Source organism: Terrapene carolina, unplaced genomic scaffold, assembly GCF_002925995.2.
Source record: "Terrapene carolina triunguis isolate 2854851 unplaced genomic scaffold, T_m_triunguis-2.0 Scaffold706, whole genome shotgun sequence".
Classification (NCBI taxonomy): domain Eukaryota; kingdom Metazoa; phylum Chordata; order Testudines; family Emydidae; genus Terrapene; species Terrapene triunguis.
In genome coordinates, this window is record NW_020665057.1 from 272947 (window position 1) to 294901 (window position 21955).

Sequence of the window (21955 nt, forward strand, 5' to 3'; positions counted from 1 at the left end):
AACCTGTGGAACTCTTTGCCAGAGGATGTTGTGAAGGCCAAGACTACAACAGAGTTCAAACAAGAACTAGATATGTTCATGGAGGATAGGTCCATCAATGGCCTTTAGCTGGGATGGGTAGGGATGGTGTCCCTAGCCTCTGTTTGCCAGAAGCTGGGAATGGGCAACAGGATGGATCACTTGATGATTATCTGTTCTGTTTATTCTCTCTGGGGTACCTGGAATTGGCCACTGTTGGAAGACAGGATACTGGGCTAGATGGACCTTTGGTCTGACCCAGTATGGCCATTCTTATGATCACTTTGGTGAATTAAATAAAAAGGGTGAAAGTTTCAGGTAATGATGCCTACCTTTGAGTTCCCCTGTCAGTTTTTGGTTTTACTATCGCATTTTCCTACGTATTCCTCTGCTTGTTGCTGTGTGAAAGATCCAGAGGACACGGACTCCCCTGAATAGTGAGTTTAGTCAGTGAAACTACAAAATAAACAATCTTGAAAAATAGATATTGTTTTCCCCCTTCAATCAATAATAGCACTCTTACTTGTTACTTGTAACAATAATAGGTCAAAGATTTCCAGAGGGAAGTTTTTAAGTTGACTCTGTCCCTTTAAAATATAAAGTGCTACCTATATTTTAATGGCTATAAACTTTGTCTTTTGTAATCTTACAAATAAGTTTTTTTTAAAGTCCTAAGTTCACTTTTAAGTTTGGTTTTAGTTAAACAAACCGAACTTCCACTGAAATGTTTAAGGTAATATATATTTTGCACATTTGGTAAACTGGTAACAAATCAGGGTTCTCAACTGACTAAAACAGAGATGTTATTTTGTGGGGATTTTTTTTAAAAGGTCACTTTTGCAAAGGAAATAAATGGGCTTGGTTTTGCTTCTTTATTACATATCAAGTTGGCCTACAAAGATCTGTTTTGTTAAATTATTTTTCTCAGTTTATTTTTCAGTTGAGAAATTCAGGTTCTGTGCATGCTGGAAAACTCTATGGTGACTGGCGAACTAGTGAAGTGACTGACTCACAAGAGTCTAAAAGTAAAATCTGAGCAGCTAAGAAGTGCAGGGATTTTTAGTCAGACTGCTTAAAATTCTGGTTTGGTTTTATGATATTTAACTTATGACTAATTAACATTTTTGAGAAAGGATATTTACCCCTTCAGTAAACATCTTGCTCACAAGAAACATACTTTGAGCTACCCAGAAGTTCCTTCAGCAAAACCAAGGAAGAGGAGGACTTGACATTCCTGATATTTTTAAGCTAAAAAAAAGGTAAAAAACCCCAGACTTTTATTTTTAAAATACATTACAAAGAAGCAAAAGAGGACACATGGCCAACTTTAAAAGAATCCTTACAGATCACCTTTAAGGTAGGCAGGTATGGGAAGTAATACCCATGTTTCCCCAGTCCCCATACCCTGGTCTCAGTAAGAGAGACTGCAAATACTTAATCTATCAAGTGTTAAGCAGCATTTTTCAACCAATCAAAACATGTTTTTTTAAACAGAATATTCTTAGAAAGGTAATTATTTTTCTAATAATTTATAATTCAATGGAATGTAGCAGCCTAGTTCTAACTGTGCAGTAACTATATCTTTATTGTAAGCAGCTTTATTAAACACGTTTCTTAACTGTGGTTTCACAGCCCCAATATTTTATGAACACACTATGAAATCATTTCCCTTTGTGTTCACTGAAAAAATGGCACCCACAAGCATACAGGTGTATCTATGAAACAGGAGGCCAGTGCATTTGTTCAAGACCATTGAAAAAATTCCTCTACTAAGACTAGAGAGAGAATTTGACAAGTTCTTTGATGTTATTTTGATCTCCAAATTAGCATATTTATGATGCTTTTGGGATACTTTTAGAATTTAGGGAATCCACATTTGCTTGCTTGCTTTACTTCTAAGGCAAACTGCAAACATTTGGATGATTTCTAAAATAAACAGATGAATGCGATGATACATCATCCCTCTCTCCTTGCCCCCAAACCTGATTAGTGGGGACATTCAGGACAGAAACCCTGCTTCATTTCAGTTTTCAGCTCTTCGCTTTGAAGTTCATCTTTGATTTGTACTATGAAGACTACCTCTTTCAAAAGACCAAGAATGTTTTGGTGTAGCTATTAGCTTTTTACGTCACTAGCCAGCCTGTTCCATGTTACACAACCATATACAATATTGGGCATTTCCAGTGAGACACTTTAGAAAAGTTACACACAAAAGACTTAAGGGCCACTCAAATTAGCAGCATTTAATGTGGCTCTAAGGACTAACTATGCTCACAAAGTACACCAGTGTAAATCTAAAGTAAGCCCAATGAAGCGAATAGGGCAGTGACTTCAGTTAAGCAGTTACACTGGTATAACCTGAGAGCAGAATTTGCCTCCTTGCAATTTGATAAATTGTTTAAAGAGAGAAATTCTCTAAAACAATGTACTGCCCTTATTACCAAATAGCCAGCATTCACAAATGAAAGACAAAATATTTTGCTGTGTTGCATTGACAAACAGTACAATGATGTAGAAATTTCACCTACTACACTCAAAACACTTATTTCTTTCTATAGGCACCACACACCCTGTATCCAGCTGTTTCAAAATGTCCCTTACTTTGTGACAGCATGTGTGGATACATATAACTTACATGTTCAGTCCATGGAATTAAATTATACTTTATTCTATTTAATAGTTAAATGGTATGTTTTCTCATCTATAGGAAGTCCATCCAGCAAGATTGTGGACTGAAACAACTTTCTATCTTGTGACTTCCTCTTGTTCCTGTACTTGATCAAATTTGTGGGGCTCTGATCACAGCAGAATATTACAAACCAGCTAAGCATTTAATAGTTAGTTGTCAGAAGTGTTAAAAGGCACAAGGCTTGACTTGAGCAGTGATTTCCCTGTTCCACTTGTGATGAGTGAAAAGGAATTAGTTTTAGGATACTAGCTTGAAATGAGAAACTGCAAATCACCCGAGAGGAAACATTGGTATTTTTTTTTACTCTAATTACTATTGCAGGTTTTCCCTCTACCTTTTCAGTGAAAAATAAGGAACCTGGGAATGCATGTTCAACATGCTTATGGACTTATATACTACTGAAATACCAAAGGACAGAGTTGCTGTAAATTACTCCAAGTACTAAAAGCAATGTTCATAACTTCTGTACAGCACTTTACAAATATTTACTTTTAAAAGAGATTAGTGAAGCTCTTGGTTTTCTAAGTATTGGTCAGAAATTCTTAAAAACAACAGCTAACTGCTACTCTACGCTAAATCAATTTATCCCAACATATATTTAGGAATATACACTGCTATATTTTTAAAATATCAAGTTCCTCTAAGCTGGTAAAGCCTGAAGATTGTACATAAGGTTGGAGATAAAGTGTTTAAATTTTTTTGTTTAAAACTACACACACTTGACATCTGAATAAGGAGTGATGTAGTCATACTATTTATTTCATCAGTGAAACAAAATATTTTATGGAGCTAAATTTCTGAGATTTTAAATAGAAAGTCATTTAACTTGTATATACACAAAGTGTTCTTTCCATAGATATTTACATGACAAATATGTTAGAGGAGAACCACTATGACTAAAGTCTCTACAAGTGTGGCATCCTTTCTGAGCTACTCTCTCTGCTGAAAGAATTCAAGGAAGCCTTTGAAGTAAAATCTAAACAATTAAAATATGTAAACTGACTTTGTTCTATATTTCATAGTAGGTAAAGAAGCCATTAAATGATATTTCATTATAAGGATTCTGGAAACAGCTACACAGTAGAGTTTTAAATCCACCCTCCTTTCAACTTTCAGGATGAAACTAAATCTCTTCTCACTTGACTGGAGAGATATAATAGCGTACGTAAGGATGCACAGCTAAAATTCTAGTTCATCCTCCTCGGTAGATACTTGTCAGCCTTTCTAGTTCTTTGCAGTTGTCCATTGGCAAGGAGTCTGCTTTCATTCGGAGGCGATCATCTCGGTACACTTTTGCTGCATACAGCAAATCTGTTTCTTAAAAAAGAAAAAGATTTTTAGGGTTAAATTACTAATTGCACATGTATGTAGGACACTCTAACTCAGAACTACCCCAAGCATCTGACATCTAAATCCTTCCCACACCTTGCATGACTCTGTTCGCTGCTCCCAGCTAATAATCATAGTGACATCAATGTGTAGTTTTATTGCAGGCTTCCCTCTGCTGGATTTCCATCAGCGTTGCTTGCCAGTTTGAAGTTCAATGCTGGTAACAGACTTTCAATGTTCTTATATTTCAATCCATACTTACCGATTTCAAAGAGATTCCCTATCCCCCATTACTTGCTTACTTACCGTACACCAATAAAGATGTTGACCACTTCACTCCTGTGGTCAATGATCTTATGTGTGATCTTAATGATACACCTCTAGTTATCTTGGCAGCGTTCAAAATCCATTCTGAGAGTTAAATGCCTTTTAGACCTAGTTGCCCAGTTCACTAAATATACCAATTTCTCAGGCATAAAATAATCCCTGTGTTCTGTTTTATAGGAGTGCCTACCAGTCCTACATTGTGGAGTATCTGATTTGCACAACGTCTCTTTTTCGGTCTCAGGTTAAAATTCTAACTAATAAATCATTCATTAAAGACAAACAGCTTTGGAAAGAAGTTTTTAAAATAGCAAAGAATGACATCCAAAAACCCACCACTGAACACAGAGCAGATATTTTCATAAATAAAATACAAAGCAGGAATAACTTACTACACATACAGAAACTAATTTGTAGGATGTGTTATTTCTTTTGTTTTTAAAAGCTATTTAGGAAGTTTTAATAGGTTTACATCATCAATGCCATGTAAACAACACAAACAAAATGATTATATTACTGCATAATGAGAAATTATCAAATCCCTTCAATTTAACAGGGCATTACCATATTACAGAGTGAGCCTCGTTACACCATCTAGGACATATTGTTTCCGATGTCTTTATTAAATAGAGTCAAACTTCTGACTCTACTCTTGTTCAGTTTCACTTCTGCCATTGCCAGTACATACTCTAGAGTACTGTCTTTTCCTACCCTCCTTTCCCTGGTTTCAGAATCTGCCAATGTTTTTTAATCAGATCATCATATTTTCTACCTCTGGGGTATCCTCTTGTATGTGTGAAATGTGGATTTCTCTCCTAAGAAACTGGAGTGTATATTCCCCTCGTTTAAAGTCTCTAACTATATAATACTGATTTTTGAAGCTGAGAGTTTAAGTGGGAATCCCCATCTTTAGCAGAGCTCTGCCATCCTGACAGCTGCTATAATCTCCCCTAGCTCTCTCCTCTTTTTTTTAAAGCTTGGGCTAGAGCTGGTTGGAGAATTTTGATGGAATCATATTCCACTGGAACATGTGGTTCTGTCTAAACTGAAACAGTTTGCAAAAATAGGTTAATTTCACTTTCATTTCAGAAGCAAACCCTGAAAAAAGTTCTAATGTTGAAACATCACATTTCAACTTTTTGGAATGAAACATTTAGATTTTTCATTTTGAAATGACTATTTTGATTTTTTTTTAATTTTTGTATTATGTGTTATACAAAACATTTAGATTGTCATAACAAAACATTTCAACCTGAAATGATTTTCTTCAGGAATTTTCCTTCACAGATCATTGTAAAGTTTTAGGCTTCCATTCTGATTCAGAATGAAGCCAAATTCCAAAACCTTGAAAGTGTTTGCAAAATGTATCTTCTGCACACAGCTCTAGTTAGGACAGAAAAGTTCTGGAAAAATTGCAGCTTATTCCCTTTGAGTACAAGCTGCAGATGTCCTCGTTTTTTTTTTCCATAATGAAATCTTTCTGCTGATAGTGATGAAATGTCACAATGACAATGAGGACTGTTAAGAGGCCCAGGTGGAGAGAGCAGCACCCTATGTGCTCTGTGCCCCCCAGAGCTCTGATTGATCAACTCTGTAACTGAAGTTATTGTGTAGTCCCTTTGTTAACACCATTGTTTCTATTTTACAGTGGTTTTTGCATAATGCAAGATGCTGCTGCCCCCCCCCCCCAAAAAAAAGGTGGGGAGGGATGCTGAGGGTAGGAATTCTGTAGAAGTTCTCTAAATCAAAAATTGATTTTAAAAATATCCCAAAGCAGGGGTGGGCTTTGGGGGTTTTATTTTCTTCCAGGTTTAAACGTGTCAATTTGAATATTTAGTTCACTATAATATGGTTAAAATAACAAATCCAGGTAGGGGATCAGCAAGTGGCTGAACTAAATGGCTGCTGTATGTCTGAGTTCTGAGGAGATAGCAAAGTAATCTACCTCTAAATTGATCCCTCATCCCCCATATCTGCTAATCACCCCCCCTCCCCAAGAAAGCAGACCACAGGGTTGCAGAGGAAAGACCATTCAAAAACATTCCCAAATTAAAAAAAAAAAAAAATCTCACTAAGAAGTGTTTCAGGCTCGCAGTATGGGGAGGCCTCTCTGACTTCATTTCGAAGACACAGAACCCAAAACAGGGAGGAATGAGTGGGCTGAAGAAAATCAACCACCAACCAGGGTGGACATTAGGGAGTAGATCTTTGAGTTTGACTACAAGACATGATAAGACATCCAAGATTGGAGCAGTAAAGAAGGAAGTTACTGATGTGGAATATTGAGTCACTGTGCTAGAAACTTCTGGCCCAGGAGAAATAAGTGAGAGAGCGGCACTGCTAGAGGAGAGAGAGAGAGAGAAATGTAGCATACATTGGATGATATGAAAAAACAGATCAAGAAGAAACAACAGTGGACTTAATGGACTGCCTAAGAATTCTGAAGCAGGAAACCCAATTTGGTGTGTAAAAATATGGTATTACTTCACAAAAAGATTGTGTTGCATCTATTGAGATGGTACCTATGCACTCTTATTATCTTAGTACCCGAGCATGTCTTTTTTTTTTTAGCAATATTTTAAAGAGAAGTCACATCAATATTTAAGCTCAAATCTATAAATAAATCTATATGTTTCCTATTCTAAATAGCAAACATATCCTGTAGAAAAATAGGATTTAGTTGAAAACCATTTTTTTTTTTTTTAAGCAGGAAAATGTTATTTGACCACATTTTATGACAGGAAATTTCAAAATGAAACTTTTCATTTCCAACTACTTCTCCTTTCAGTTTAGGTTTCAAAACTGAACTATTTTGATTTTTACTTTTGGAATCTTCACCCACCCCTTTTCACCCTTGTTTACTCTCCCCCCCCCCCCTTTTACGACTGGAAAAAAGAAAGCATAAGGCCAGTAGAGATTAACAAACCTCAGAAAGTAGGAAAACCTATTTCGCTCTGGTTTTTTTTGTACTTTCCCCCTCAGGATGATATTGAATAGAAGTGTGGAGTTTTTTAGTGTGAGAAGGTGGAGAATATGCTCTTTTAAAAAAAAATCTGAATTTAAAAAAGTAAAAACGAATTAGAGAAAGTACTATGTGTGCTTACTTTCCATTTTTCCATGTTTAAACAAGTGAGGAAGTGTACCCCATCCTACTTTTACACACTTAAAAAAAATCTCTATCGCATAGTGTTTCCAATTGGGGAAAAAGGGGGGGATGTGAAGAGGGGGAGAGAGGAGAAAAAAATATCAGAATTCAAAACTCAAAATTTTAAATTAAAATGTTTTAATTTCATTTCAAAATTTCTCAAAAAGCGCGAATGAAAAATGTTTGTTCAAAATCTTCCATGGGAAAAAATTATTTTGACCAACTCTAGTATTAATGAGGATGAGCTCTAAGTTTTACTCTAAAAGGATGTTAGTTTATGTTGGAGGGACAAAAAATAGGGATCTAATTTTTGTTTATGTCTGTTGATTGGTCCATGACCAGTGAGTGGAAGACTTTATAGTCTTGTAAATTTTGTACTGGTCCAAAGAATATCTAGCCCCAGTAGGTTGTGAGATATTGGATGTTAAAAAACAGGTCATTTTGCTTTCTCACTTCAGTTTTGAGGTGATTTTTTTCAGCCCTACTTTCAGAATCTGACAATGTTTTATATCACTCACATGTATTAAAGGATTGGATTTGAGCCCTATCCCTTTTAAAAAGTAGCTGGTTAAATTATATCTGAATTAAAGTGGTAAGAAAAAAAATTAATAGTCTAAACAACCTTATTTTTAAGATCTGGTATTGCACAAGTTGCTAGTTCTTGGGGAGGGAGATAAAATGATAGAATGTGAAACATTTATTTTGGGCCCCAAAGATGTATATGATATTGAAATTTCAATGTGCCATTTTTAGTCTGGTCCAGGACTAAATACAGAAAGTTCCAGACCTCAGGTCAGAGTAAGTTTTCCTTCTTCTTTCCTTCATTGGGTATTAAAAAAAAAAAAAAAAAAGGCATTCTTGCCCCCAGGTATGGAGGTACATTTTGGATTGAGGAACAAACACTAAGCTACATGGCTAATAAGGAAGTGGATGTGTGGGAATAAAAGTGGTTCTGCCATAACAGGGATGACATAAAACAGATTAAGAACTGCTCTGTGAGCTTTTTCAGGGTAGGGGTAATGAAGAATATTGATTTTCCATTACTAATGTAGTCAAATTAGTAAGTCTGTCATTCAATGCCAAAAAATTACAGTAGTTCACTTTTTAAGAAATGATCACAGGTAACAGAACAAAGAATCTATCGTTTTGTAGGTAGCAGTTGTTTCCTTCAGTTATCAAGTGAAAACCTTGGGAATTAACACAGACTACTTGGTGTATTTTTAAAATGCAACAAACGTGAAAGACTGGCCTTTGTATTGGTTCTTTCATACAAATCACATGTAAATGCTTTTTAGTAAAAATAATCACTTCCTTCTATTCTAATGCAGAAATAAGCTTTTCATGGTAATACATGTTTTTGAGAAGTGCCAAACATTACTCCTTGGGTAAACTTACTTTGCTGCCTCTCCTTCCAACAGTTATTTCGAATGTTAGACACGTAGTCCTCTTCCACACTCTTTTCCACCTTCTGTAATGACACTCCTTTGTATTCATTTCTGAAATCCTTGTTGACATAATAAATGACACCCAGGTTTTCTGTTTTCATTTTGATGGTCTGCCCTGTACCACTGTAAGAGACATGTGCTTGTTATTCTTTTTATATACACAATGTGTATGTTTCAAATGTTGCCATTAGTGAAGAGCAGCAATAAGGTTTCACTGAGTACAGATAAGTCAGAGTTGTAATGAAAAGCAGTGTGAACGTCATGTTTAACAGAAGAAAATGTTTACATTCATATGAAAATAGAACTTCTGCCTCTTACCTCTCTCCATCTCCAAAAGTCATTTTAGTAAGTCATCTTTGTTTTAAAACCTTATAAATAAATAAGGTGTATATAACAGCACTGAAACCTGGCAAAATAAAAAATTAGGTCTCCACCCTGCAGCCATCAAAACCAGCAGCATCTCACTCTAAAATGTTTTACTGCAGCCCTTGACAAATCCACCTGCATGATGGCATACTGTGGATTAAAAACCTCATGGTCTGCGCATGCTCTGGAGGAGTGGTGCTTGTATCACAGGAGCTTAGTCTCAAAAGAGAAGAACATCTCTCTCCTGTGGAGCTCAAACTCTGCAGGAGAAGGAGCCTTCCTTCTGTGAAGTTCAGCAGTTCTGCAAGAGAGTGAGAACCCTTCAAGCAGTGATCGCAAGTACGCTAAATCTATTCACTATTTACCTCGTGGATGGTTTGTCAAAGGAGTGATTTCTTTCAAGAAAAAAATGGAGTTTTAGATACCCCTCCATCTTAAATAGATAGGAGTTTCAATACCTGTACTCCCTTCCGGACAGGCAGGGATAAAATATTGTAACAAAGTCTACTCTGGGGGAAAGGGGAGAATAGAGAATTTCTCCAGTTTCATTATAATTCAGACCTTAACAACACAGGTCAGGAGGTTGTTTTTGTCAGCTTCCTCACTTGGTGCAAGTAGAAGATGACTCCGCAATGCAGATGTTAAAAAGACATGCAAAGAAATAAAAAGGGCATTTTAAAAATGGAGTAGTATTTTTTTTTAACAAATTTAATCAGTGTTACTTACGATCTTGGGTATAAGGCATAAGGAGGATTAGAAACCATCAACTGGCTCAACAAAGAGACAAGGATCAATACAATAATAGGCATCAGCTGGATGAACATTGAGAAGCCTCCCTATGGAACAGAAGAGATAAGATTTGGGCATTTCATAAAATCAGGATCAAGACAGTATGCAAATTTGGCAGGGTTTAATAATCTAAAAATCCAAAAGACCAACTACTTTGTAGACAACTACAAATTTTAGGCACTGTCAGATATCCCTACCCCAAAGCCACTAATAATTATTATTTGTACTATAATAGTGCCCAGAGACCCCAAACAAAAATTAGAACCCCATTGTGCTAGACACTGCACACACACAAGGAAAAAGCTTTCCCTGTCCCAAACAACTTACAATCTAAGTATAAATGGCATTAATTAGTTAACAGGAATGCAATACATATTGCATCATACAACACTGAAGAGATGCATTTAAAACTCCAGAGATGTAATTCAACGCCCACCGAAGTCAATGAGTCTTTCACTGACAATAGACTGGACCAGGTTTATGTAGATGTCAAATAAGTAGCTAAATGCAGGTACACAGCAGGCCACACTTAGGGCTTGTCTGAAGTTAGTGCAGAACAGCTATTCTTAAGTAACTGCATGTGTGAATGCTCTTTATCTACTTTAAAAGTGGATTAAATTAAGGTAAATGGGAATAAGGCACATTTACTCCAGAACAAGAGCGTCCACATATGAAGTTATTCTCAGGAGTAGCTATTGTGTTTTAAATTAACTTCCTACCTTAATATCAAGGTGGGGAAAAAAAACGGACTTCTTAAATTGGATTTTTTTAATTTTGTTATTTAAATTATAAGAAGTTCCTTTTTAAAAATAAACCTGTTTAAAAATGAAATCTCAATTTGATACAAACTATGTTAAGGCCTAAACTACTTATAATTTAGTTGTAAATGTGCAACATGTTTTGATAAAAGACATTTATATATCCAAAACATTTAGTGTTGTTTTAATAAAAATAAATTCTGTAGTTGTTTTGTGGTGTTTAATTAAATTCCAGTTACCATCCTAATTCAGCTTGACATAAATCATGAGCAAAATTTACGTAGTATATAAGCGATAGATCAGTCACTATTTTTAAAATACTAAAATGTAAAATTAATAACCTGAAAATGTTATGATATATAATTGCTTAAATAAATGCATATAGTTAGAGTGTACCCTCCTAGGTAGCAAAAAGATGTACCACATTTAGTGTAAAGACTCTATTTAGTTTTAAATCAACATATGCTAATAGTTATATCAACCAATGAGAATGCAAACTTTCTTTAGAAAATAACTGAACTACAGATAGAAAAGTTCATTAAAATTGATTATTTAAATCAAGGGTTTCCACTTGGTGATTTAAATCAATCTGCCCTGCTTAATCCAAATTAATTTTCAAGTACAGACAAGCTCTTAGTGACCAGAAACTGACTTAAATAATTTAGGATGTTAGTTTGGGACCTTTTGTTCTGTTTACTGCACCTTATGCAAATCTTCATGTCTGTTTACCAAAGGAGCTAGGCTGTCCCACACTAGGCCTGTAAAATATTTCACTTGCAAATTTAGGTGTTCCTAAAGAGCAAAAGATTCCCCTGCAATCATGCCAGGTATATGACTACAATCTTCTTTCTCTAGCAGTAGATTCAGGTCAAAACCACTCAAACATACATCACCCCTCTCCTCTTCTCTCTCATGTCCACTATGACGGTGTTGATTAGGATGACTGTGGCCAGCTCGACCATTAGAAAATGAATGTACACTACCTACAAAAAGAAACATCAACAGTCAAGAAAACAGCAGTTATAAACACGCGAGATGAGCGAGAAACTAAAATGCCTTGATGACTACAGACTGGGGAATTAATATACAGAGTGTGACATTTAAAATAGCTCATATTTAAACTTCTTATATTTTGAAAGTTGCATTAAATAAACTAGGTCTTATTTTTGAAAACCTACAATATTTATGATTTCATGTGCTCCTGAGGGCACCATAGCAATCAGAAAAGGAAATTAACAACTTTAATATGTAGCAATACACAGAGGAAAACAACTTGCTTACAGTAGATTAAGAAAATAATATTTTGGACTAAATATTCTAAAAATCATATGAACTCTGTAGTACAGCTCTGATGAAATATTAATGAGTAAATACCTGATGGAAACGCTCCTCCGAAGAACATATTGAATAAATCCTCTGGAGTAATATCAGCCTCACAACCTCTGTGGAAATTAAATCTACCATTGCCAGGGTGATTGCATGCTTGCTCTTCACTGCCTGTAAGGTCATATTGCTTTCGTTTTTCTGGATTGCTCAGCACAGCATATGCGTTTCCAATCTCTGAAACAGGGAACAAAGAGTGCTCACACAAATGAACAGTAAGAGCTGTTCTGTAATTACAGTTGTAATTTCAGTCAAGAACTTGCTGAAGATTAGCATCATTCATAGGTGATACTGTACGTTACAAAATCAACTGCAGTGGAACAGGGTGTCCAGAAACATCTTAGGTTTCCTACTCCTTCCAAGGCCCTGTATCATGGTAAAGTAGCTATAGAAGGCTGGACAGTTATGTTTATATCTTCAAAGGAATGTCTTCATCTGCTGAAATATTTCCCCCTTGTTGCAATTTAAAAAACATAGCTTTAATGTGAACTCAAAAGTCAGGTAATTGCAAAAGTTTGGCTTGATCCAACAACATTAGCTCTACCATGCAGCATCTCCTGTATATTTTATGGGTTATATTAATAGGAATAATACATTAAGATTTACATTCAATAAGACAAATAGAAAATACTACACATGCAATATGAGAGTTAATATTAGTGAATCAACCTTAACTTTTGGAATTACCTGACCTGTGTGCGCTTGATCTTGGTTACTGAGGTGCAGTTAGGGCCATATTTTTTAAACTGTCATGTGACACTGCTAGCAGTGCTGCTTTTAAATGACAGACCAAGCTACAGAGATTACATGGAAACCCTGCTATAGGACACACACTTCAAATACAGTTATCAAGGTTACTCTGCCTCAGGGTAAAGATGGTGGTGAGAGTTTGACATCCTCAGTAGTGGAGAGAAATTAGAGAGAAGTCAGTCAGCTCGTAACATACACATGAAGAAAACCTATTGCAAAAAATGTTTTACACAAGATTTTTTTAAAGTAACTTTTTTTTGCTTATGTTGTGCCATGAAAGTGCTAACTGATCACAGCAATTCAAAAAGTTTTTTTTTTTGTTTTGTTTTGTTTTAAAAACAGAATTTAGAGGAAATAAAAAGACAGACTGATCAATGTTCTTAAAATAAAAAGAATAGACTCTTGGACAACTTAGTAAAATATGTTCCAAGAGATTTGAAAAGTGAGTTTAATCTTCGTCTGGTTTTTGTATTGAGAAAATAGTCTTACATTCTTATTTCATACCATGTGATCTGCTAGTCTCAAGCACTACACTAAGTAGGTTTTCTTAAAAAACAAAAAAACCAACAACCCTCTTGATTAGTAAATTATAAATACATGTTGTCTGGCGGTACTCCAGAGACTGATCAAATGATACTTCTGAAATGTTAAGAAAAATACACACTCCTATTAAAACAATTGGGACTCCAACATTCCCCTGCACCATTTTCAACCCATACACTGAAGTAATGTGCATTTGCTGAAGAACCAGAAAACGAGTAATTTAGTTTAAAATGTCCAACCTGAATGAAGAGTGAAATAGTGAAAGTTTGATTCTGGAAATCTCAAAGTTAATATTTGAAAGTATTATTAGTCACAAGGTGCAAAAATTTAAAACTTTTTAAAATTTGGCAGTGACCTTTTAAAACAAATTATATAATATATAAAGTGAAGTTTAGCTATCAAGAACATGTTTAACTATATTAAGACAATTATTAGCATTAACTTGATTGCTATGAGTAATCTATTTCCCATCTTAAACCCTTAATTTGTCATAATTAGTACTTTTGGCGAGGTCTACACAGAAAGTTTTATTCAGGGTTTAAACTAGAAATAAGAGACTTGATAGTATTTTGATTTGTTCCATCACCAAACAAAAGACCATGTAAAATGAAAGAATGAAAAGATACCATAGTTAGATTGCACTTGAGAAAAACAATTATTTCTGAAAAGTTCACATTTTCCTTCAAGTATACATGCAATATTAAAGGATGTTTTTTCACCAAAAGCTTTCCCATCAGCAATTTAGCCTGATCCAGGAGAAATCTTGGCAGTCCTAGCTGTCTGGATATTAAATCGAGCTAGGGATTGGTCAAAAGGCAGTTGGAATTTGGTCCCTTTTGAACAAACCTGTTTTTGTCTGAAAAAAGAGTTAAACACACAAAACTAAGAAAAAGGTAACATAGCATATCATGTGACTGAGTGAAAACTGCACTTTGATGCAAACTGCTTGTTTTTTTTAAACCCTCCAATAGCAAAAGCACAATCAAATTTATCTCTCATCCAACTGCACTGGTATTAAACCAAGAATGAATTTTCTTGTGATTTTGCATAGTCAGTCTAGATGCTTAGAATGGCAAATGTCAATGTTTACATTGGAAAACAAATTACTTGTCTTCATTAATTAATATAATTAATTTCTCTTATATGTTAACATTATAAAACTTTCGTTGCCAGTATAGATATACTAAGTAATGCAAATCAGTTTCTCATTTTGCGTTCTTTTAGCTAGGATGCTACAAGACAGAAATATCTGAAAACATGGTTTTGTAACAGCTACCACCAGTAAGTACTGTTCTTCAGCTATGAAGCCCTTCTTATTACAAATGCCCCACGGACCATAAGCAATGGTAAATATGTAAATGTTGTGATGGCATAGTATGCATAATCATATAAAATATCTTCATATTAAATTAACCATTTTGCCTTATTTACATGCATACATTGAGATGTCCCTTAATTTATACATACGACCAATCATTTTTTGAAAAAGTAATTATTTAAGGGCCCTTTTTGACCTACACAACAAACTGTTGCTTGTTCCATTCTATGCAGATAGGATTAATCAGTACTAAACCACTATGTTTTAACACAGCTAGTTCTGTACAGTAGATGGGCCCCTTATATTCTAAAAGGCTTTCTCCATGTACAAAGTTTAATTGTAGATTTTTTTACTTTTAAAAGCATCTGTTGCTCCAGGTGCATGGTTTTTGTCTGGATGAAATTTCAAAGCAAGCTTTCGGTAAGCCTTCTTCAAGTCTTCTTCACCAGCATCTTTTGACACTCCAAGTACTTCATAATAATTTTTACTTGTCTTTATGCTGCAGAAAAGAATAAGCGAAAACATTTCAAGCAAAGATCTAAATATAATACAGTTGAATGTAACTACAAACAGAAGTCACTGCAGATATCAAAATTAGCATATTTATATAACTATAGATATTCTGGAAATTAATTTATAAAAATTGCACCTTCTCGCACAGATTATTTTACTGTGTACACTTTAAAAAGTGTAATCTCTGAGTACACAAAATAATTCTTTTTATGCTACGAAGCTAATACAACTGTAAGAGAGGAAACTGGATTCTGTTCTGGCTTGTACAACTTCCACAGAGTCAGAGAATCTTTTTTGCTAATGCTGCAATGAATCAGAAATAACACAATTTGATTTAGCAGGATGGGTAGTCAGAAAAATATGTTTTTATATATAAATAGGAGATTTGATTTGGATTTCTATTGATAGAAAATATCAAATGCCACCTCACAATGCCATTCCGAAAATCACTTTTCAGAGAAGAAATGCACTTAAGCAACAAAATGAGAGATGTTTATAAACAGGAATACATGTGGATGCCAGAAACCTATTTTACTTCTATAAACTGCTTGCATAAATTCAAAGAAATAATAAATAAAATAGCACTAATCCTATATTCTGATGACCTAGAATGCTTAACATAGCATTAACTCTACACAAAGCCTTAACAACTTTGATACTTAAAACTCTGTTTTATCCCGACAGGAACAGTAATATCGGGACAATGATGTAATAATTTGCTGCATTTTAGAACACCCAGAAATGAGGTGGAGACAGAACCCACAGGGGACAGAGAACACCTTAAATCCATGGGAACAGGAAGGTTTGATCAAAAGCAGGACATTAATTTTAAATCCAAACTGAATTATGGGGTAGAGAGTTCAAAAACATAAGTAAAGCATTTAGGAACTGCAGGATTCTCCTGTATAACTACACTACCAGGGTTTGCCAATGTTACAGTACGCTGACATTTGTTGAAAACTGGAAGAAAATATTTGGTGCAAGCAAAAAATAGAAAAGCTAATGCCCAGAAATTAAATAATAAAGCACCCAAGTAGGGGGCCTCCTGACTAGTAGGCAGCAAGATGGCTAACACTACCATTACAGACTAAAGGCTCGCCTTTAGGGGTTTCATACTACTATAAATGTACGGGAGTAAGAGAAGCACCTTCACACTGGTCTGTATGAAGTTTGTATTGCTTTAAATATGACAGTTTCTAAAGTGATACTGCCATAGTGCTCCAAAAACTGTGTGAAGACCAGCCCTAACAATCACCAAAGCTGAATAGGTAAAAAGGTAATCAGGCCTTTGGCTTGCTCATGAAATGAAGAAATTTTATACAGGAATGGGAATTTTACAATTAAAAGTATGCTAGCCTAAGAAGTCAGGCCAGACCATTTTACAAGGTATTGTTGAGATCACTGATTGATCAAGTGGTGTCTCATTCAAGGGATCACTTTTCCTGTGTTTAAGTAACTAAGTCCGTGCTTAGGAATGATGACCACAAGAGCATTTGCCTTAATTTCTAAATTCATTGTTTCCTTTAAAGTCTTCAGTATCTGGACTACTTTTGTTATGAACACAACTTGAAAAAACATGTATTGGTACACTACAAGGTAATGAATGACCACCAATTAACAGTGTTTGTTAGTGTTAAAGTTATTAAAAACATTTGAACACTCAAATGCCATCCAACGAATATCAATCACCCCCAAAAATCTTTACAGCCTACAAAAAATTCTCATAGAATCAAGACAAAAAACACAGGTTAAATTGTTTAATAACATTTAGCTTCAATTCACACCAGTTGTCTATGTGGTGAACAGAGAAATGAAAAACTGTACATTACCAACTGCAAAACACTTGTCCAAAACCAAAGATGTTTGTACTAGTACATCAATTGTTTCACAAGTTAACTCTAACTAACTTAGTCTTTCTTGTTAAGGTTAATAGTATCTAAATAATACTTCACATCAGTAAAAAACCAACAGCTGTACAATTCATGTTCCTCAGAAGTCTGGCTGTCATGCCCAGAAAGAGGGTGGTGAGGTGAAAGGTGGGATTGCTTTTCTGAGAGATTTCATGGAGTTCTTTGATGGAGTTTGAGGATATCACAGCTGACACTCCCTCACAGGACAGTTTTAAATCAGGTGGACTTTGATCCAATTTATAACTGCTGCAGGAACTTTTCCATAAAGCCTAGGAGGGTTTTCCTCTGTCACTTTTCTCTTGAAAGCCAAATATTGCAGCTTTTAGGCTTGCACTGTTCAGAATAGTGGTTCTCAATTAGGGGTATGCGTACCCCTGAGAGTATACAGTGGTCTTCCAGGGGGAACATCAACTCATCTAGATATTTGCCTAGTTTTACAACAGGTTACATAAAAAGCATTAGCGAAGGCAGTACAAACCTAAAATTTCATACAGACTGTTTATACTTCTCTATATACTATACACTGAAATGTAAGTACAATATTTATATTCCAGTTGATTTATTTTAGAATTATATGGTAAAAATAAAAAAGTAAGCAATCTTTCAGTAACAGCGTGTTGTTACTTTTATGTCTTATTCTGTAAGCAAGTAGTTTTTAAACGAGGTGTAACTTGGGGGTATGCAAGACAAATCAGACTCCTGAAGGAGTACAGCAGTCTGGAAAGGTTGAGAGCCACTGGTTTATAAGTCAACATGATTGCTGAAAACTTCACATTTCTAACAACCTAATTAAATAAATGTTCCAATTTCTTTGCTTGTTTTTTGGTTTTAATCCATGATGAACGCTCATACTTCCATTTCCCGTTTGTTTTTTGACGTAAGCAGTGACACTAGTTTGTGACATTATCTGTTTAAACCCTTTCATCCATGTTCTGGATCATCCTCTACACTAAGACTGCAAAATGGTCTCTCTCCTTTCGCTGAGTTTGCAGAAGCAGACGAAGAAAGATTGGACTGGACTTCAATAAGGCCACATGACTTGCAGTCTTTGCTGTATAGCTTTGGATCAATAGAAAGCAAGCCAAAAAATTGCCTGAACACATTTCTAAATTCAAGTAAACTGCAATTACAGTAAATTTTAATCTTGTTTGGTAAAATTCTTGTTGCTATTATCTCATCACTCTCAGAGACTGGCACAGTTCCAATTCAGATTAAGGACTCTTCCTCCAAGCCTTCCTCTTGTATGAATAAAAGAACACAAGACACAGCAAGAGATGCAATACTTCAACTGATTCTTCACAAGAATGCATCTCAACCGTAGCAACATTTCTAATCACAGCAGGAAATTGTAGGTACTGAGCAACCTATTTGTGCTAAGGCTTTTTATATTATTTTTTAAGAATATAAAACCTGGAAAACTTTACACATTTTAAATTGCTTTATTAAAAAAGATGTAAAATATAATATTTCTGTGTTTCTTAGACTCCTCTTCTGGGGCTACCAGAGACAGTTACATATCCACACTTGACAGCACTGAAAGGAACAGGAAGGATTAGCACGTTTCACAACTAATTCCTCGTTAAAGGGGTTTTAAAAAAATCTATAAAAACAGTTTAGAATAAATGTGTTCTGTGGATCTCTGGTAGTCCACAGAGCCATTCCAGGTGTTCTGCAGTGCTGCTTCTAGCGCAGAAGTGGGCAAACTACGGCCCACGGGACCGCCCTGCCCAGCCCAGGAGGCTAGCCCCCGGCCCCTCCCCTGCAGCTATGCTGCCATGCAGGCAGCGCTCTGGGCGGCGGGGTTGCAAGCTCCTGCTGAGCAGCACGGCGGCATGTCTGGCTCCAGCCAGGCGGCGCGGCTGCCAGACATGCTGCTCTGAGCGGCATGGTAAGGGGTTGGGGGGCAGTCAGGGGACAGGGAGCGGTTGGATGGGGCGGAGGTTCTGGGGGGCGGTCAGGGGACGGGGATGGGGGGAGTTGGATAAGTGCGGGAGTCCTGGGGGTCCTGTCAGGGGGTTGGGATGTGGATAGGGGTCAGGGGACGGGGGGGTTGGATAGGCGTGGGGTCCCGAGGGCCTGTCAAGGGGTGGGGGTGTGGATAGGGGTCAGAGCAGTCAGGGGACTGGTAGCAGGAGGGTTGGATAGGAAATATGGTCCCGGGAGCGGTTAGGGGCAGGGGGTCCCGGGAGGGGGCAGTTATGGAACAAGGAGCAGGGGGAGTTGGATGGGTTGGGGGTTCTGAGGGGGGCAGGAAGTGGGAGAGGTCAGACTGTTTGGGGAGGCACAGCCTTCTCTACCCGGCCCTCCATACAAATTTGCAACCCCAATGTAGCCTTCGGGCCAAAAAGTTTGCCCACCCCTGTTCTAGTGGAATGGCAAAGCATGTATCCACCTGTGATACTGGCAAACCAGCTAACTTGTGTATGACCCATAACAACTTAAGAGGCATTACAATTGGATCAGGACAATTCACTTGCATGTGAATATCGAACAGATGTACTAGCCCAGCAATCACTAACCCATTCATTTGTAGTAACAGAAATCAAGGGTAGATGCTAAATGTGTTTGCCTGTGTACCTGTATCCTGTTAGAAGTTTACCAATGTAATCAAATTAGCTTTTAGATGCTAAATATTTTCATGTCTTAATTGCCTTACATTCTCTATACTAATGTGTTCAGTTAACCTTAAGATCAAAGATGTGAGATACTGCAGAAACTAATATCTACATTGTCTTCACCTTATCTATCCCTGTTATGAATGAATGACCGGATGCTGTCTTCTAGTGTAACTAGATTATGGTGTATACACAGGGAATTGAATGTTAACTTCAAAGTGGTGGATCAGTACATGCTCAGCAAAGACGACTCCTCAGTCATATGCTTTGCTCAAAGCACTTGACAGCCTTCTTCATCTATAAAAGTGAAACCTCAGGTCTGATCCTGCATCTCTTGTCTGCTGAACTTGAAACAGGGAAAGTTTAAGCCATGGGACTGAGATCTTCCAAGTAGTTACTTGGAATACCCTGGAAAATGCAAGGAACGACTAACGGACTCTACATAAGATGCATTTGGATTATAACCTTTTGGAATGATTCCAGAGAGACTTTTGCAAGCCAGCAGACTCATCCATCACTGCTACAAATCTGATATAAGGACCCTGCGAGCATTTGTAATGTATATAATCTTTTATCAATTCAATAACTTTCTTCTCTTCTTTTAATAAACTAACTAAAGATTTATTAATAAGGATTGGCTGACATGACATTTGGATAAGATTTGACACTCATATTGACCTGGGGGTAAATGTCTGATCCTTTGGGATTAGTAGAACCTCTTATATGGTGAATTGGTTTTTCGGTAACTTCTCACTATATTATACCAGTTTGCCTAGACGGGAGCCAAAGGCTTCAGTGCCTAAAGGGGACTGTGTTTGGCTTCTTGTTAACCAGTGTGGTGCTGCAGAAGCTCTTTGATACTGGTTTGGTGACTCTAATTGCAGAACAAACCACCAGTTTGGGGGTATTGTATGCCCTGTTTCTTGCAGTCTGCCCTGAGTGTAGCATTCTCAGTGTGGCCCTTCCCAGGCACTCGGTCACACCACCTTCAAGCAATTCTCGTTCCTAAAAGTCGTAACTCTGTCCAGGACCCTATTATAGTTTTTGTGGGATTGGGAGGATGGTGTGTGTGTGTGTCTGTATTAAATGAACTAAAACAAGGGTAGGGGGTGGGGAAATCGAGCTTCTCCCACTGCTGTATGGCTGCTTCCTGTCTTTGTTATGTTTGTTTACTGTAAATTCAGCTGTGATCAAGAAGCAAACTCTTTGCTTCTGTAGTAAAGTAGAGGTTTTAAGGTGGAGATGGTATTAAAACAGGAGGGAGCTGGTTTGATCTGTCCTGCATTTGGCTCTTATACTACTGTCACTATGTATATTTTGAACAAGATGATCACTATTAGCAGGAAAGATTTACACATTTTAAAAAATAACTTATTTTCAAATACATTTCAGCTCACGAGAGAAGTGCTTCTCAGTATGTGAGTTTTCAAAGTTCTGTGCTGAACGAGTAGCTTTCCTTTCAACATTTCTTACTATTCATAGCATATCGCTCAGTACTTATGCAATCAATGGCGAGGTATTGCATCTTACACTTCTCCCCATTGAGCAACTTGTTTGCACTATCATGCAATGCTTTATAGCTATGGTGTTATGGTAGCTTGTTGGTGAGCCACGTCCCTTGTGTATATGGAAGAAATTTAAAAAAAAACAGCACCTCAGTGCTTGTTTATATTTGTATCTACCAACAACACTAGCGCAACACTGATGAAAACCAATGCAGTAAACCCATTTGTTGCAGATGCAGAGAAGCACTACCTAGGAAGATCAGGGGAATAGAGGGCCTATCTTATGAGAGGAGATTATAAGAGAGCTTGATTTGTTTACTAGCAAAAAGAAGGCTAAGAGAGGATAGGAATGATTGCTCTCTATAAATAAATCGACGGGGTGGGGGAAGAGTAAACAGCTATTTAAGCTAAAGGACAATGCTGATACAACTACAAATGGGTATAAACTGGCCATGAACAAATGCAGGCTGGAAAGTAGAAGGCTTCTAACCATCAGAGGAACGAGGTTCTGGAACACCCTCCCAATAGGAGCTGTGGGCACTAACAAATTAATTA

At 36.6% G+C, this 21955-nt stretch overlaps 1 protein-coding gene across 2 annotated transcripts in view; it reads right to left on the minus strand.

Annotated features, from left to right (window-relative positions):
• Positions 1–1258: 1258 nt before the first annotated feature.
• The window catches only part of DNAJB14 (DnaJ heat shock protein family (Hsp40) member B14), a 32568-nt gene continuing 11871 nt past the window's right edge, over positions 1259–21955 (minus strand). For both annotated transcript variants that reach the window (XM_024211744.2, XM_024211746.1), the window contains 6 exons: positions 15211–15356; positions 12238–12423; positions 11752–11846; positions 10043–10152; positions 8901–9073; positions 1259–4024 (listed from right to left, as the gene is read on the minus strand). In XM_024211744.2, the coding sequence (XP_024067512.1) occupies positions 3900–4024; positions 8901–9073; positions 10043–10152; positions 11752–11846; positions 12238–12423; positions 15211–15356 (835 nt within the window). In that variant the 3' untranslated portion in view covers positions 1259–3899. The remainder of the gene's footprint in view (positions 4025–8900; positions 9074–10042; positions 10153–11751; positions 11847–12237; positions 12424–15210; positions 15357–21955) is intronic.